Source organism: Rhinolophus hipposideros (assembly GCF_964194185.1).
Source record: "Rhinolophus hipposideros genome assembly, chromosome: 17".
NCBI classification, from domain to species: Eukaryota; Metazoa; Chordata; class Mammalia; order Chiroptera; family Rhinolophidae; genus Rhinolophus; species Rhinolophus hipposideros.
This window is the reverse complement of record NC_138063.1, coordinates 53,545,246-53,561,625: the sequence shown is the minus strand read 5'-3', so window position 1 is coordinate 53,561,625 and position 16,380 is coordinate 53,545,246. Positions and strand designations below refer to the sequence as shown.

General features: G+C 40.9%; 1 protein-coding gene across 4 annotated transcripts in view; it reads right to left on the bottom strand.

The window, feature by feature from the left end:
• The window catches only part of GNAL (G protein subunit alpha L), a 198,532-nt gene that overhangs the window by 123,617 nt on the left and 58,535 nt on the right, over positions 1 to 16,380 (bottom strand). The window contains exons 1-5 of one of the 4 annotated variants that reach the window (XM_081078183.1): positions 11,292 to 11,410; positions 10,409 to 10,652; positions 10,082 to 10,154; positions 9,360 to 9,414; positions 9,093 to 9,212 (exon numbers count right to left, since the gene is read on the bottom strand). In XM_081078183.1, the coding sequence (XP_080934309.1) occupies positions 9,093 to 9,212; positions 9,360 to 9,414; positions 10,082 to 10,154; positions 10,409 to 10,550 (390 nt within the window). In that variant the 5' untranslated portion in view covers positions 10,551 to 10,652; positions 11,292 to 11,410. Of the gene's footprint in view, positions 1 to 9,092; positions 9,213 to 9,359; positions 9,415 to 10,081; positions 10,155 to 10,408; positions 10,896 to 11,291; positions 11,411 to 16,380 lie in introns of those variants that run through there. The other 3 variants (XM_081078184.1, XM_081078182.1, XM_081078181.1) reach the window with 3 other exon arrangements.

Sequence of the window (16,380 nt, the reverse complement as noted above, 5' to 3'; positions counted from 1 at the left end):
CTTCAATCCAGGCCATTTGAAGTTTCTCCATGTCTAATATAGACCCTTCTTGAATTTTTGTTAGTCTTGTCACCTTCAGTGAAGCAGATCCCTTAACAGCTTTCGTCACTTTGTTCTTGCTCTTCAAGATCGTAGCTCTGGTGAAATGGGACATGCCTGACTGGTGAGCAATAACCATCACTGTTTTTTCCACCTGCATAGGCCTTAATCACTCTTAATTTCATTTTCAGGTGAATCATTCAATGTTACCACTGGCAACACTGGATTTTGTACACTTAGGGGCAGGGGCCATCCATGATGAACAAAACAACACTTGAGTACTTAATAAGTGCTCAAGACTGACCTTTGGCAAATCAGTATTTAAATAAGGACAAATATACAACATGCAAACTGTGTTCTTGAGAATCTTAGTTTTTCATGTAGAGGGTATGAAAAACAGCAGGCATGTTTTGAAGGTGGTAAGAACAAGAATTGTGGAAAGGAGGGATAGTATACAATGTGCAGATGGAGGTAAGCATTCATACGGGAGGAAAACCAAGGGTGAGCAGAACATTCTAAAGCCAAGATGGAAGAATGCAGGATGGGTACAGAATGAACAGGAAACTCATGTGCGAAACATACCACGTGGCATAGACCTGAATGGTTAGAGAAATAGTCCCAAAGAGCTACCAAATGCTCTAACAGGTTATTAGGCAGAACATAAAGGTCAAATGACCTCCAAGGTTCTGCTTGGGTTACTTGAATAATTTGTGATTTCCCTCAGTGATGAAGTCTGTACCTTCTATACTTTAAAACATTAATATTTAATAGATGTCTAATAAAATCTTTCTATACTTTTATAATTAAGTACTCTGGCATTTTGTCTAAGCACCCAAACAGTTTCCACACAATTTACTTTAATGTTAAATTTTATTTGAAAAATGTTTACTTTGCAATTCAGGCTAGATGTTTTCTCCATACTGATAAGATTAATTACAATTATATTTTACAACTGATTATTCATTATGAGATAAAAATACATGAAAAAGATTGCTATTTGAGGACCCTAAGTCAATTTTTAGCCACACCAGCTATCTCCAGGCACCAGACCTGGGTACCTGGGGGCAGGAATAGGAGAGAGTCTTTTCACTCTTTTATATCCTTTGGAATTTGTGCCATACTTCTTATTCAAACAAAAAGAACTTTAAAAAAATTGCTTTGTGTAGTGAGAATGTTGTACATCAAGTTGGTTTAATTCAATTTATATGCCTTAATAAAGGACAGAATAAAAAAATGTATGGGATTATTTTAAGAGGTGAAGGAAAAATCTCACACATTCATGGATGACATTCTCATGCAAAACTGAAAAAATTAAAAAGTCAGTATTTTAAAGGAATTTTTTAGGAACAACTTCATTATTCCTCCTCTTAAAACTTTAGTGTATCTTTCTCACAAACCACATGTGTCAACGCATCCAGATCTTAATTTGACATAAGAGTAGCCTACTGCTCCTTCCACCATTTCCCAAGAGTGCGTTGAAAGTTCAAAGTGTTTTCTCTCAGAGTTACATAAAACTAGCAATTATAAGGACTAAATGTTCTAACACTAAGGTATTTTTAATGCCATATTCTTCCGAAAAGAACGTGTCCTTAGAAGTGAACCAAGCAACAAACTTCCAATACATCCAAGTTAGAGGTGCACCTTGACAACAAAAACTTTGACAACACACTTTCAAAGGATTTGAAGTTTCAATGACATCTTATTAGAGGTGTCTTGTGACTCACGCTCAGATTTCCTGGCATGTTGGTGTAGATAAGAGGTCGCCACTCTGGCTGATCCTCTAATGATGTGCTTTTTATTATGCAAAAAGCAGCATCATGACCCACATTCTATTTAGTTTTCATTACAATATTTAGAAATAATCAAAAAGAATTGGCAACAGCTTTCCCTTTAAATATCATTGTGGATAAAATTTATTAGTGTGCTAAAACTAGAGTATAAATATTTCGATAAAAATAGGATATTCATACAGTCTTCAAAGGACATTCCTAAAATGTCTGCTTATGAATTACAAAGGGGAAAAGGTACCTTTACAGAGAAAAAAAAGCGCAGAATGCACTTTACTAAGCACTAGAGTTAATGTCCCTGATGCACTAGGAAGGACACAAGATCACTTCTGTATTTTTGATGCCAAAGCACTAACCGAACCTAGTCATGGCACAGCAGATGGACCACAGTGAGGGCATTCCACAAAATAAATGTCTGGTCAATGTCATGAAAGAAAAGGAAGGTCAAGGAACTATTCTAGAGTAAAGGAGAAATGGAAATCAAATATAGCAATTGATTCTGGATTGGATTATTAACCAGAGTTATTATTATTACTATTATTCACTACATTATTTATTATTGGGACAATTGGTGAAATTTGAATAACGTTTGTAGATTACTAAACAACATCGTATTAATGTTAAATCTCCTGATTTCAATGACTATGCTGTGGTTATATAAGTAGACGTGTTTGTTCATAGGAAATACACACTGAAGTATTTAGAGGTAAAAGAGCATGATTTCTGCAACCAATTCTAAAGTGGTTCATAAAAAAATGTGTTAGTGTAGACAGAATGAGAAAGCAAGTATAGCCAAACATTAGCTATTGATAAATCTAGGTGAAGAGTATATTGGCATTCTTTGTACTACATTTGCATTTTTGAGATAAGTTTAAAAATGTTTCAAAAGAAAAAAATTATTTATTAGGAATACACCTTATGATAATATTTCAAAGAAAAAATGGAATTTTAAAAAAGTATTTTCATAGAAGTTCTAGATTTAATTGAAATAATTTACTTCAATGATAGCAATTCCTTTTATTAGTATACCAGATGTGCAGAATGAAGTATAATAGTGATTCTCTTTGGGGGTTCCATTCCTCCCTAACATTTTGATGTAAGTACTGTGAGGTCAGGAAGCAGGTTTCTGACGGAGGAAATGTCCCTCGCCCAATGACAAACAAACTCCAAGAGCACCATTCCAAAGGCAGATACACAAGACTGGCTTCTTTATAAATTCAGGAATGGTCTTTTCAAAGACAACTTGCATTTCGTCATTCCCTGACTAGAGTCACCAAATATTTCTGCTCCTTTGGGAGGAGCCCAACTCCTTGGCATGCACACGGGGCATTCAAAACCTGCCTGCTTCTCCCTCCATGGTGTCAGTGGCTGGTCCCCAACCTGCTCTCAGCCCCACTGAGCCTTTTGTTATGTCTTGGAAGGTGCCATCCCCCTTCTGCATTTCTCTATGCCCACTTTTGCTCTAAACTTTACCTTTCAAGGAAGACTCAGCTCGGCATGAAGCTGGATAGGTGAGAGTACTCCCATGTGCTCCCAAAAGCTCCCCATAAATCCCTCTAACAGCATTTTACGACAGTATCAACTTTGCATTCCCTCTAGACAATAAGCTCTTGGAGAAAAAGTTGTGCTCCTTATTTATCTTAATATCCAGACACTTAAAATTTGTTGAATAAATATTGAAGAAGTGAGAGGAGTTAATGTGACCTCTTACACACCCACCCTTCCTTCCCCCTCAGCAGTACCTTCACACTCAGTTTTGGCAGTAAAAGTCTTAAAGATCATCAATGTTATACCACTGAAGACTGCTGTTTATAGATTACTCGGTTACAAAAACCTTTCGTTGGAAAGACACAGTCATCCAGTGAAGCCATGTTCCATCTCTGCCCACTACCAGGGTGCTCTGTACACAGCTGGGGAAATCATCAAACTTCCAAAGCAGACACTTTTCCAGTAAGTTCTTTCCTTCTTCTGCTGCCATTTCCTCAGCTGGAGCTGTCAGACTAGATAGTCTCTAAGGCCTCATTAACAATCTGTTTTCAACAGACACCATTGTTTTAATCTTTAAAATCTGACTTTGACATCACTGTACAGAATCACTATGGCAGCCTTGACTCTAAGACATAGGCACTCACCCCTTCCAGCAAACTTCAGAAAAAGAAAAAAAAAACCCTCAAATGTGCAAATTAAAAAAGGAACAATATTGTTCATTTTTAAAAAATGAATTTTTCTAGGATTTTTTAAAACTAGAGAACACACCCTAGGACATTTAAAATACTTTATTTACAAAAATCAAAATGCTGATAACTTTTCTGAGACACCTATTCTTAAAATGTGATGTATTTCAGTATTAACTCTCCTTGCCAGGGTGAGTTGGGGGGTGCTGTTTCAGGATACAGCTCATCTGTCTATCACTAGAAAGCACGAAGCAGAGGTGTGTTGGGGTGAGTACCGGGCTGAAAGAATTAGCCAGAAGCTTGTTGGAATTTGTGGCAAAATCTGGCAAAAACTATAGCTCCGGGAAGCGAGGCACAAAATTTGACAGAGATCTAGCAAATACAGGTGAGTTCCAGGCGGCCTCAGAGAACCTGTAGCTAGGTAAGGTACAGAATGGAAGGGTAGGACAAAGTTGGCAAAGATGACAGGAAAGGAGGAAGACCAAAGTCAATTTTAGGAAATCTCACGAAAACTATGGTGGAGAAAGAGACCTGGGAGCTGCTGGTGACAGAGAACAGGTAGATTACCTGGAAGAATGCTCACCTGGGCACCTGTGCTCTGAGAGAGCACAAAGACTGAGATTCCTGAGTAGTTGGAGCCAGTCAATGGCCTGACTTCCCTTTCAGGATAGTTGAGACACCTCCCCCCAGGCATGCTGTGAGGTGTGGGGATTTCAGCTCTTGGCATGGACAGAAGAGATGGTTTACAGATGCTGGTTTGAGGCAGGGCTGCAGTGAGGGATTGGGAGGGAGGAGGGCAGATAGCTAGAGGATTAAAATGGCTCCCCACTGGACCCAGACTAGAGTGGACAGTGTACGGGTAGCTGGGTGTTCATCTTAGGCCACCCGGTTCTCAGGAAGATGGACAGGGCTGACCAGGCCACCAGCACCAAGTTGGTGCTAAAGTTCCCACTGTCTTTGATGGAGCAGTACTACTAATTCTGAAGGGGCACCTCCCATGTGCCATCACTGTTTCAGGTACTAACATATTCAATCCTCATAACAACCTCACAAAGTAGGTGCTGTCATCATGCCATTTTACAGCTGATAAAAGGCAGACAGAAATGACGTAATTTGCTCAAGGTCACATAATGGCAGGGCTGGAATCTGAGCCCAGGGGTCTGTCTCCAGAGCATTCCCTCAAGACAGGGATACTGTCCAGTCCACAGAGTCCTAGGTCACTGGCAGGTGTCTCTGGAGCACCCAGTTCACTTCTTGTCCCCAGGCGGATATTCTTTCAAGGTCCTACCTTGGCCCACGAAGGCCCAGAGGCAAACCTGATCCCCAAGAAGCTATTCTTGCCTTGGGCTCCTGTTCACCGCAGCGAGTTCCCCAACTCTGTGGTTCAGAACCCTGCCAGGGTCAGCTGAGATTTGAGATGAGTACACCTAGAGCAAGGCCCCAAGGTGCCACCATATTGTCATCTGGGTTCATGAATTACATCTGAATCATCTAGGATGACACTTTTCCCTTTGATGCCATATATAAAAATCTTTGAGTTTCACATTACTGTGGGACATACAGTAGCAGTTCCTACTTTTTATAGTTGCTAATGTTGTCTGTCTCTTTTAAAACACACACTAAAGCTCACTACCTCAAAAGGGAAAGAACAAGGGGCTGCTTGGGAGATGGATTTAAAGGCCATCTTGAACGAAAGTGTTGGTTACTGTGTTGCTGCACGGATGGGGATAAATGAGACACTGTGTGACATCCCAGTGGGCTAGTCCCTGCACTTGTTACCCCCACAGCTCCTTACTGAAGTGGACAAAGATTCTGTTATACTTTAACCTAGCAGTCCTCAATGATTTCTTTTGGTGTACCTGGCTGTGCCATGTGAGTGGTGGGGGAGAGGAGGGCTGGCCGTAGACAGAAGAAGGTGGACAGTATGCAGAGGAAAAGTCCTGTTCCCCCCAGAGCAAATACCACCAGCTGTCATTTTCTGACAGTGCTGGGTAGGGCCGAAGGGTCCTGATGAGGTTTGAGGGCAGATGCCGGGGACTCATGTGGGAGCTGCAGCTTGGGTTCCCTATGGAGAACTTGCTCCTACCTGATTTACACTATGGGCTTCAAAGACTTTTTGGGTGGGGATGGAAGGGAGGCAACAGCGTTCACCAGGAAGATCATTAACCTGTATGATATGAATTCTAGAACTCTGCTCACCCTTTCCAGAGACAGAACAAGCACACAGGCAGGAGCAGCTGACAATCACTTGGTGTAGGCATAGCTCTCAGTCTTTCCATGGATGTGCTCGCCTGCCCTCCTAAGAGTGGCTTCAGGAAGCCCTGCTCTCACCCTGTTCTTTACTGAGTGGCAGGTCACTTGCTTGAGGTCATGTCTTTAGAGAGTGGTAGAACCAAGACTCACAGTGTGCACCTGGGCATCTCAGGGCCTTACTCCCTGTCCACTGCGGTAAGCCAGGCTGCACCCTCACCAAATGTTTGGTGTCCTCTCACCTGGGAGGAGAGGAAATAATATTCCTGTTCTCTGGGTTTATATTGACATGCAATTCTGATAAATGTCACCTTAGGAAGTATTAGGTGGTAATGATAGAGCATTGACCAACCGATCAGACTGTTCTCACATTTCTTGTTAAGCCTTATTTATACTCTTCTTAAAAAAAAAATCTAATTTTTCCTTCTTAAAGAACTCTGAATTATTTTTAATGATAGGGTTTATTTGGCTCAAAAATTATTTTATATCTAAAAGAAAATAAATGTAAGACCCTCAAGGAATTGAAAATGTCATTGAAAGACTTTCTCAAGAATTTAATCTCAAAGAAATCCTAGATTTAGTAAATTAGTGTTATGTTTACTATAAAAAATATTTGATTTAGCTCTACTTTTATTGTTAAAACAATAATCATTCTCTTTAAATAAAAGTTAATTTTATCAAATGTACCAAGTATATAAGTCAGAGACTTCTTAGGATCATCAAAATGTAAATCTAAGAACTATTCAATCTGACATTATAAGTGATATGAATATTTTAGAGATCTATGAAATAAATGTTACTGAAATTGCATATTAAAAACAGCATTTTCAGAAGTAAAGCTATATATTTAGATATTAATTTCTTCATTTATATTAAGTGCAGTCTCTTTTATTAACATAAATATAATGTCATTTGACATGACAGAGACACAGATGACAACAGAATGTTGGGCTTAAAAACTACTAAAAAAGTATTACCTCTGAAAGATCATTATAATTGCACATTCCCAACTGCTGGTTCCCAATTGTCTTTTATTGGTTTCTGATAATCATTTTTAAGTAGCCTTAACACATCTATATGAAAATACCTGTGTTCAAAGAAAATGGCTTGTCGAGTTTTATTTGTTTATTAAAAATATTTATGATTTGGCTCAAAAAAACTCTTTCACAAATTAGGTACTTTGAATCCTTAGTAATCCACATGGGAGTTACTGACTTTATGACTTTTAAATATGGGATCATTTTATCATGTGCGAGTTTGTCATGAACAGAAGAAAGAAGATGTGTAGTTGATTAATTCATCTTAATTCTAATTTCTCATTATATGCTAAGAAAAACTTTCCTGTATGAGAACTGTATAAGATGTTTTATGATTACATTTAAGCAAACACGACAGCACAAAATTGAGAACTCAAATATGTGTCTATGAATGTGTAAATCTGAAGTTGAATGGGAATGCTACTTTTGATTTCAGCTAGGACCTTGTAGTTTTGGGTGACTTCTTCAATATATAAGATACCATAGAGTGCTGGGAGGACATCTTACAGCTGTAGTTAGCTGAATCACTGCTTTGCCCACCCCACCCCACCCTTATGTCCCCCACATCATCTCCTTTATCCCTCTCCAAGCCATCCAATTAAAGACATAGTTTAGTAAAATAAAGTGGGCCCCGCTGTGCCAGATGCCCTAGCCCCTTTTTCTAGTCATTTTGCCACTCCTATCTCCGTTTTAGAAATTCTAGATATCTCACTGGCTACATTGGAATGCTTCGCAGAAGCAATAATCCCATAGGAAAATGGAAATAAAGTCTTTTTAAAAAGTCATTCTTATCTACCATCCCAATACAGAGCATATAGGAAAACTGCTATGCTGAAAAGAAGGGGTAGAGCTGAGCAGGCACACACTGGCTGGAACTTCAGTCAGAGCAGGGCCAGATCTATCTATTGTACACACTGGTTTCTGTATCAGCTTCCCTTGGAAGAGAGGATTCTGAGAATGAAAAGTGTCTTAAGACCACCATGCCAGGCAGTGAAAACTTTGAAATACTGTTATTGATGGGTAGACACACTCATTCACAAACACATAAATATATGCTTTTGGCACAATTGTAACAAAAATGATTTTGAGAAATTTAACGAATATATCTTTCTTCAAAACATGCTTAATAAAATTTCCAAATAATAATATTTAAAAGAAGTGGTTATCCCCCCAAACAGAGAAAACTTATATTCATATCACTCTTTTGCATAAGCATTACTGCCATCCAAGTGATTAGGAAAGCTGCCCTAAAAAGCACAGATATGAAACAAACTACATTTTCCTATCATAGAGGAAACATTCAGAAATGATCCATATTATTATTTATAGCATGCATTCATTTCTTGTCTAATCTGAAGGACACACACACACACCTTAAAAGTAAAATCAATTCTGTTCTTTTTATTCTTTCCATGGAGGCAATCACATATCATAAAGTATTTCTCTCTACTCATGGAATTTCTACTCATTTGTTATCTGGGAAATTGCTTACTTGTTAATTTAGAAATACATATAGGAGAAAGTACTATCAATATTTTTTAAAGATATGCTGTCTTCCTGATTGTCAAACTCATTGTCAAACTCATCAATACATTCACAAAAGCATTTTTTACAATCCTATTGTCTTTAATATTTTTAACCAATGTTAATATTTTGGTACAGAGGAAAATATTTCTCTTCAGCAGAGCTAGATTTTGAAGAAACTTGATGATGAATTAATATTAACATTGATTCTCTGTAAGCCACCTCATTAAAAATGGTTCCATCTTGCATCACCTAAAATATTTCAATAAGGATTTACGTACCTGGGAATATTCAAAGTCAGTGATAGGGGCTATACTCTTGATATAGTCTGATCGAAATTGGTTTTCAGGGTTGGCCAGTGGAACTGGAGGTATTATAGTACTCATCGCCGAAATAATTGTCTAAAATGGAATAAAAAGTATACATATATATGGATAAATATAACACTTAGGCTCCATGTATGAGAATAATATATAATTTCGGTCTACATAGTTTTAGAAAGAAGAGTACTTAACTTTTCTAGTAAACATTTAAATATAAGTTCTTACCACAATAGCATCTTTAACATTTTTCCGGATGTCCAGAATTTTCTGCTTCTTTTCCCTGTATTAAAAGAGAATTGTTATTAATTTATCACCAGCACTGATTAGAATCAATTGGATGGGATTTAAAATTTCCAGCTGTGGCATGGGGCTATACTGGTTTTCCTAGAGGTCAACATCAAGCCCCAGGACAACCGCTGCAAAGTTTTTACCTGAGAAAGAAAAACACCTCCCTTTTCTAATTTGTACTCCTAACAAACTTGAATGCACAAATTACAATCTACAGCTTTAAACAACCACACTGGTTACACAAAACATGGCAAATTTGTCATGAATATTGCATACAAAAACTATAAAGCTATACTTGTAAATATATTTAATTTGAATCTATTCAATATGTTGATAGTTACGAAGAAGACAAATGATATGAGAAATGTATGCATTGACATATTGGTTAAGTGTGCTCAGAGCAATACTAAGAATACAGAGCAATACCTCAAGAACACCTAATAAGTCATATTTTGTTAAGCAAGTTATTTTATTTTTTTGATCTAGACACTATTAGAAGAAGGATTTGCCTAAATATACCAAATTCAACAACACACTTCTATATTTTTCTCCCTTAAAGGTGTATTCACTGGTCAAATTAACTGTTTGCGAAGACTGAGAGTGAAGTGACCAAGTTTGCATGCAGTTTTTAAGCAAAACCACAATTGATCATTCCTTACTCAGGATTAAATCCATTGACGTGCAGGATCCTCATTTGTTTGACGATAGTGCTTTTCCCAGATTCACCAGCCCCTACAAACAAACAAAAAGAATGCTGTGATCTGTAGCCCGATGCCCTGGCCATTTTTCACGCCAACCCACACTAAGCAATGATCCTAGCGCATCGCAGGCATTTTCAAGTACATGCCAACTCCGGAGGCGCTGGCCCGAGGCGCTGGCGGCTGCTAGGTCGCGGGCGGCGCGCGCAGCCCCTGCTGGGCCCGCCGGGCCGGCACTCGCAGTGCTCCGGGATGTGCGCTCCGCTCGCCGCGCGCCCTCAGCCTTACCCAGTAGCAGCAGACGGTGAGTCGCTTTGTAAGCCAGGCGTTCCTTCTGCAGCTGCTTCTCGATCTTTTTGTTGGCCTCGCGTCTTTCTTTTTCATCGACGCCCTGGTCTTCTGTTGTCTTGCTGTTGCCCAAACAGCCCATGCCTGCCCGCTTGGATGGATGTCAGGCACAGTTAGGAATTTGCACAAAAAGCAATAGAGAGTTGTAGATATGTGTGGCTCCCGCGACGGCTTCTCTTCCTTGCTGCTGAAAGAGATGGTCGTGGTCTCTCTGTTTTTTCCGGTCAGAACAGGCGTTCTTGTTCCTCCCCCGCCCACCACAGACTCCTAACTAAAAAGGATGCCAGGAAGACGCACAGAGTCAAACGCTTTTTAAAGATTATTGCTTAGAATTATCTGCTGGATAAATAGCACACAATCAACTGAGGCAGGTGCTGAGAGCCCCGGGCTCTGCCGGAGCCAGCTGGTGGCGTAGCGCCCCGGGCTCGCCCCACGGCCGCGCGCAGCGCTCAGCCCCGCCCCTGGCTGCGCCTCCGGGAAGAGCCCAGAGGGGGCCCGGGGGAAAGCGCGCTCAGCCTGGTGCCCGGGCCCCGCTGCGTGGTGGTCCACGGCGACGCCGAGGGACGGAGCGCGCCACCGAGTCCCCGCGGGGCGACTGCGGGCACCTGCCGTTCGGCCCGCGTCCCGTTCTGCCTCGGCCGTCGAACCTGCGGTCCCTCCGGGGTCTGAGCTCCCCCGGGGGCCTCTGCGCCTCAGGGAAGGGGAGCCGGCCTGCGCCGGGGGCAAACAGTGCGATGGTCCCGGAGTGTGGGAGGGGCGCTAGTGCTAGCGGTCCTGGAGGGGTCGGGAGCTGACCCCTACGCGCGGCCCGAGGGAAGCTCACCGCGTGGGGTCCGGACCGCGGACGTGTGGCTGCCTCGCACCCCGAGCCCAGAAGAGTGGGTCTGGGCGAGCGTTCCCCGCCGATCCTTCGGACGCCTCCCTGCTCCCAGGCAGGCGAGGCCTCGCGCAGGATCATGCATATTCTATCAGGGAGGAGGATCTGTAAGAAGTTCACCAGTCACACCGCCTTTGTTCTCTTCATTTTCTAGACTGTTCCAGGGCACCCACGCCGCCGCCTCCCTTAGCCTCTTGTCTTTACCTCCAGCCCCCGTTTCTCCTCTGCAGTTCTCTGAACAGCTGTACTCCTTTTCTAGAAGACACTCTTTGCTCGAACTTGCCATTGTAGCCGAGAAACAAAGGAGGGCTGGAGACAGGCATGTGTTCTCATGTATTTTGACGGAGTGTGAGATAGGTCCCTCCATTCCTGCTACAGCCAGGCCACAGGGCCAACCAGTGCTTTGCACTCGGGTTGCTGTACTTGGAGGTAAGAGGGCAAAAGAAGAGGTGGGGCAGCCGTTGTAGACGCCAGCACTGCGCTTTGGAGATCACTTCTGTGTGCGTTGTTACAAGTTGATGGTCTCGAGGCTGGGGGTGAAGGGGCACAGCACTGCACATCTATTCTTCTACATGCCTTCGCTTATTTAGCTCTGTCTTCAACTGTCTCACTTTTCTCCCAACCCACAACTTTCTGCATGGCCTGCCTGGCCTTGTTCTGCACAGAGAGCCATTGGTGGGGCTCCCGCTGTGCTGCCTCTGTCCAGGGTCATGGAGGTCCTTACCCTGTCAAGTGTCCCCTCTGACTCTTCCCTCTTTCTTCAACCTTCTTTTTTTCTGTCGGCTTGTTTCCTTCAAGGATACAAATACATTCAACTCTGCCCCATTTAAAACCAACAGCACTTGCTTCAATCTCAGGTCCCTTGTTAGTTCCAACAACTTTCTTCTGCCCACCACAGCCAAGAGTTATAAAGGACACGTGACTCCCCTTGTCCCGCCTTACTTCCTGGTTACACCTCAGCCCTTGGAAGCCCACCTCTCTCCACTGAAATTATTCTCACCAGGGTCATCAATGGCCTCCTAGGGGCTAAACTTCACCCGTGAAGTTCGGTCTTTATCTTCTTTGACCTCTCTGTAGAGCTGGGTCTGGCTTTCCTTGGGAGCTCTTGTCCTTTGGCTTCCACCACTTGGACTATTTGATTTCTTGCTTGCCCTCTGGCTGGTGGATCTCCCCACCTCCAACAGGTGAAGGCATCTTGGACCCAGCACAGCCTTTCTCTTTGCATCTGCTGCACCTGTGCCTAGTTCAGTGCCTGACCCAGGAGTGATGCCCTGTGAATCTTTGTTGAATAGATGAATGAATTCACAAGTACCACAGATAACTCCTGCTTGAAGTGTGTGTTCTCATTAAAGGAATTTCACGATAAAATTTTAACTTTGTAAAATACTTGTCCAGGTTAGTACTATATTAAAAATAACAACACTCTTTAAAAAACAAAAGCGGTAAGCCACCCTTTTTAACATAGGCGGAAGCAAACAGTGCTATACTATATTCTGAGCTAGGTTGAAAGTTCTAGTTGTGTGGAAGGAGACTATTTAGCACTGTTGTCAGGCCTCACACCTTGTGTTAACACAAATATTCACACATGGCACTATTGACCTGCAGTGTGGCAAATGGGGCAGTCAGAAGGCAGGAAACGGTCGATACAAATAGCATAGTGCAATGGGATGTTTAAAAGAGTTTGTCAATTATTTTTGATGCCAAGATTTCTATTAATTTTTAGTGGGCAGAGAAGAGGACAAAACAAATCTCGTGAAAACTTATAAAGGGAGAATTAAGTTAGAACCCAGAAACCACACTTTTAAGGCAACCTGATATTCAGTCACCCTAAAAATATAGCAAAAAGTTTCCACTTGTTCAGATTTAGGAATTAGGGTTAAAGATAACTTTTTATATGTTGAATTTTTATATGAAGGATTAGATGCACAGATCTGCACTATACAACCTACAGTGTGTTCCACAATACACTGCTGAATACTAAATACAAAAACAATGTCCTTATACAGTGATGCAATTGTTTCTTAAAAGAAATGCAGTCAATCTTTACCTAGTCTCTCCTTTATCAAGTAGGAACTCCTTAAAAAAAACTCCTTAAAAACAAAACAAAAACAAAAAACACCCAGTCACCTGGCCATTTTCTAGTCTGGTCTGGGAAATCGATCTTCATTTGTGTTTTGAACCATGGGATCAGAATTCAAAATCCCAGCTGGCTCATCTGGAACAGCAGGAGCAGAGCTGTTGGAGGAGCACAGAGCACAGCCTGGCACCTCTGGCAGTGCAAGCATCTGTTGCCAGGCAACGGCAGTGCAGCAGCAACATCCTCACCAAGCAACGCAAAACCCACCTTCACAGAGGAAGGGCTGCTCTGCAGAGGTGCCAGCAGAGGAGCAGAGGTGGCCAGGTCAGGGAAATGCTGGGGCCCACAAAGTAGGTGAGGGAAGGCCCTGGTCACATCAAGGAGAATTGGGAAGGCACAAAATTTGGAGCAAAAGGGCAAAGACAAAGTGATTTTTTTTCTGTCACTCTTGTTGATGTTTAAGACGGTATTTCAGAAGTCTATTTCATTTGAAAGTTTAATTAGATTTCTTTTATATTACTTAATTTTGTGAATTTTGAATAGTGTAATGATTTTTAAATTTGTTTTTTGTTTCAGTCCCTCTGAAGTTGGCAAATGTCGAAAAAAATTGTACCTGTTCTCTGGTTAGCTGAACTCAAGTCCATGATGACAATTAAGACCAAAATTTGTTTCTCTCCACAGAATTGTAACAACCGGATGAGAATATTCAAAGAAACTTTTTCAATTCCTGACAGGCCTACATCCAAGAGATGCTGAGTTAGTTTGAAAAATAACTAGAGTGCTATATAGCACAAGATAGTGCATATTTTGAATTTAATTTTAAAAATATCAATATTTGAAAAATATAAGTGGTCTTTCAGAAGCTTTTTGTACTTTTGAGGTTACTAAAGGTTAAAACTGCACTACGGCTTCTGGAACAAATACGAGGTATGATAATTAAGTTCGCGAATTTATCCTGGAAAAAGTACTGCATACCTCATTGCTGAATATCACTGTGGTCACCTTCGAAGTACTCCTTTGGGAAGCTATGCACCAATGCCAGCTCCTAGTCCACCTTTCAAAGCAATTTTGGAACTCTTTTTCTGGAATGGCCATCAGAGCTGTCATTGCATTACACTGATGTCCTGAATGTCATCCAAATGTCTTCCTTTCAATATTTCCTTAATCTTTAGGTAAAGAAAGAAGTCATTGGGGGCCAGATCAGGTGAGTAGGGAGAGTGTTCCAATACAGTTATTTGTTTACTGATTAAAAACACCCTCACAGACAGTGCCATGTGAGCTGGTGTTTTTAATTGTTGGTGAAAAGTTCAGGTCGTTTTCATCTAACTTTTTCATGCAGCCTTTTCAGCACTTCTAAATAGTAAACTTGGTTAACTGTTTATCCAGTTGGTACAAATTTATAATGAATAATCCCTCTGATATCAAAAAATGTTAGCAACATCATTTGACTCTTGACTTGGACTGATGGAACTTTTTTGGTCATAGAGAATAGGCTGACTTCCATTGTGCACTTTGACACTGTTTCAGGGTCATATTGGTACACCCATGTTTCATCACCAATGGTAACATGGCCCAAAACATCTTCTTGCCTCTCCAAAAGGTCTTGGCAAACTTCAACTCTCCTTTGCTTTTTATTCATCGGTGAGCTCCTTTGGGACCATTTTTGCACACACCTTTCTCATTCCAAGATTTTCAGTTAAGATTTTCCTAACTGTTTTCTATTGATGTTTCCTTGGTCTGCTATGATGCTCACAGTCAGCTGATGATTTTGATGCACAATTTGACAAATGTCTGCAATCTTTTCATCAGTTCTGCTCATTACTGGCTGCCCTGACTTCTCTTCATCAGTGACGCATTCTCTCCACTCAGAAAAACATGTGTACATGTGTACATGTGTACACTGCTGTTTTCTTCATGGAATTACCCCATAAACTTGGACTAACATGTCCCTGATTTCATTTCTACTCTTGTCAAGTTTAACAAGAAACTTAATGTTTTTTTGTTGCTCTAATTCAAGCTCAGGCATTCTCACGACAGCACACAAAAACATGCAGCCACAATGATGAATACCACTCAGCAAGACACCGCCACATGTCGACACAAACACAGCTGTGAGACACTGATATACCAAGGTTATGAAACCTTATTGAGCTGTTTGTACAGTGCTGCCAATGTGAGTGCACAGTGGCAAGTTCGCGAACTTAATTGTATATCAAAAGTTTTAAAAGAAGAGGAACAAAGTAGTTTAGGAAAGGTGAAGTCACTAATTCAATGAAATGACAGTGCTCCAAGAAACTGAAAGCTCCAGCCAGTTTTGCAAACAAAGTTGGCAGTGCCAAATCAGTGGTGGCTGAGTGACCAGTGTGCACACAGCCCTCATTCCGGTTTGTGCTATTTTAGGTAACCTGTTGTTGTTTTCTCTTTTCTTCTTTAGTATCTTGGTTGAAATACACTGTGTAGATTATTTTCCATTCTTATCAGTGAAACTCACTCCATGACCTAACCACTATACACTTTAAAAATATTGTGGTAAATTTTTGACTTTTTTTAAAATAGAAAAGCAGGGAAACATATTCCTTTCTGTACATAATACTTTGTAATCAAATATTTTAGAATTTATTAAAATAATTTGTCTCCTTTTTTTTCCTTCTTACTCCTACAGCCAAAGTAATATTAAGCAGCTTTTGGAAGTGTCATCCATAAAGGATAGTAATGCAGTCTTGTTCAACTGACAGCTTTAGAAACCAAAATAGCAACAAATCAGAAGGAAACGTATGCTAACTGTCTCTGATTCCACCCCAAGTGCAAACACCCAAAACTGAAATATCTTTATTGGAATACACAACTGAGTGTTATAGGTAGGAGTTTAATTATAGCATGAAAACATGAGGTGAGAGGTTACTGAATATTGTAAAACAAAACAACAAAAACCCATAAAACAGAACAGGGAATCTGCAA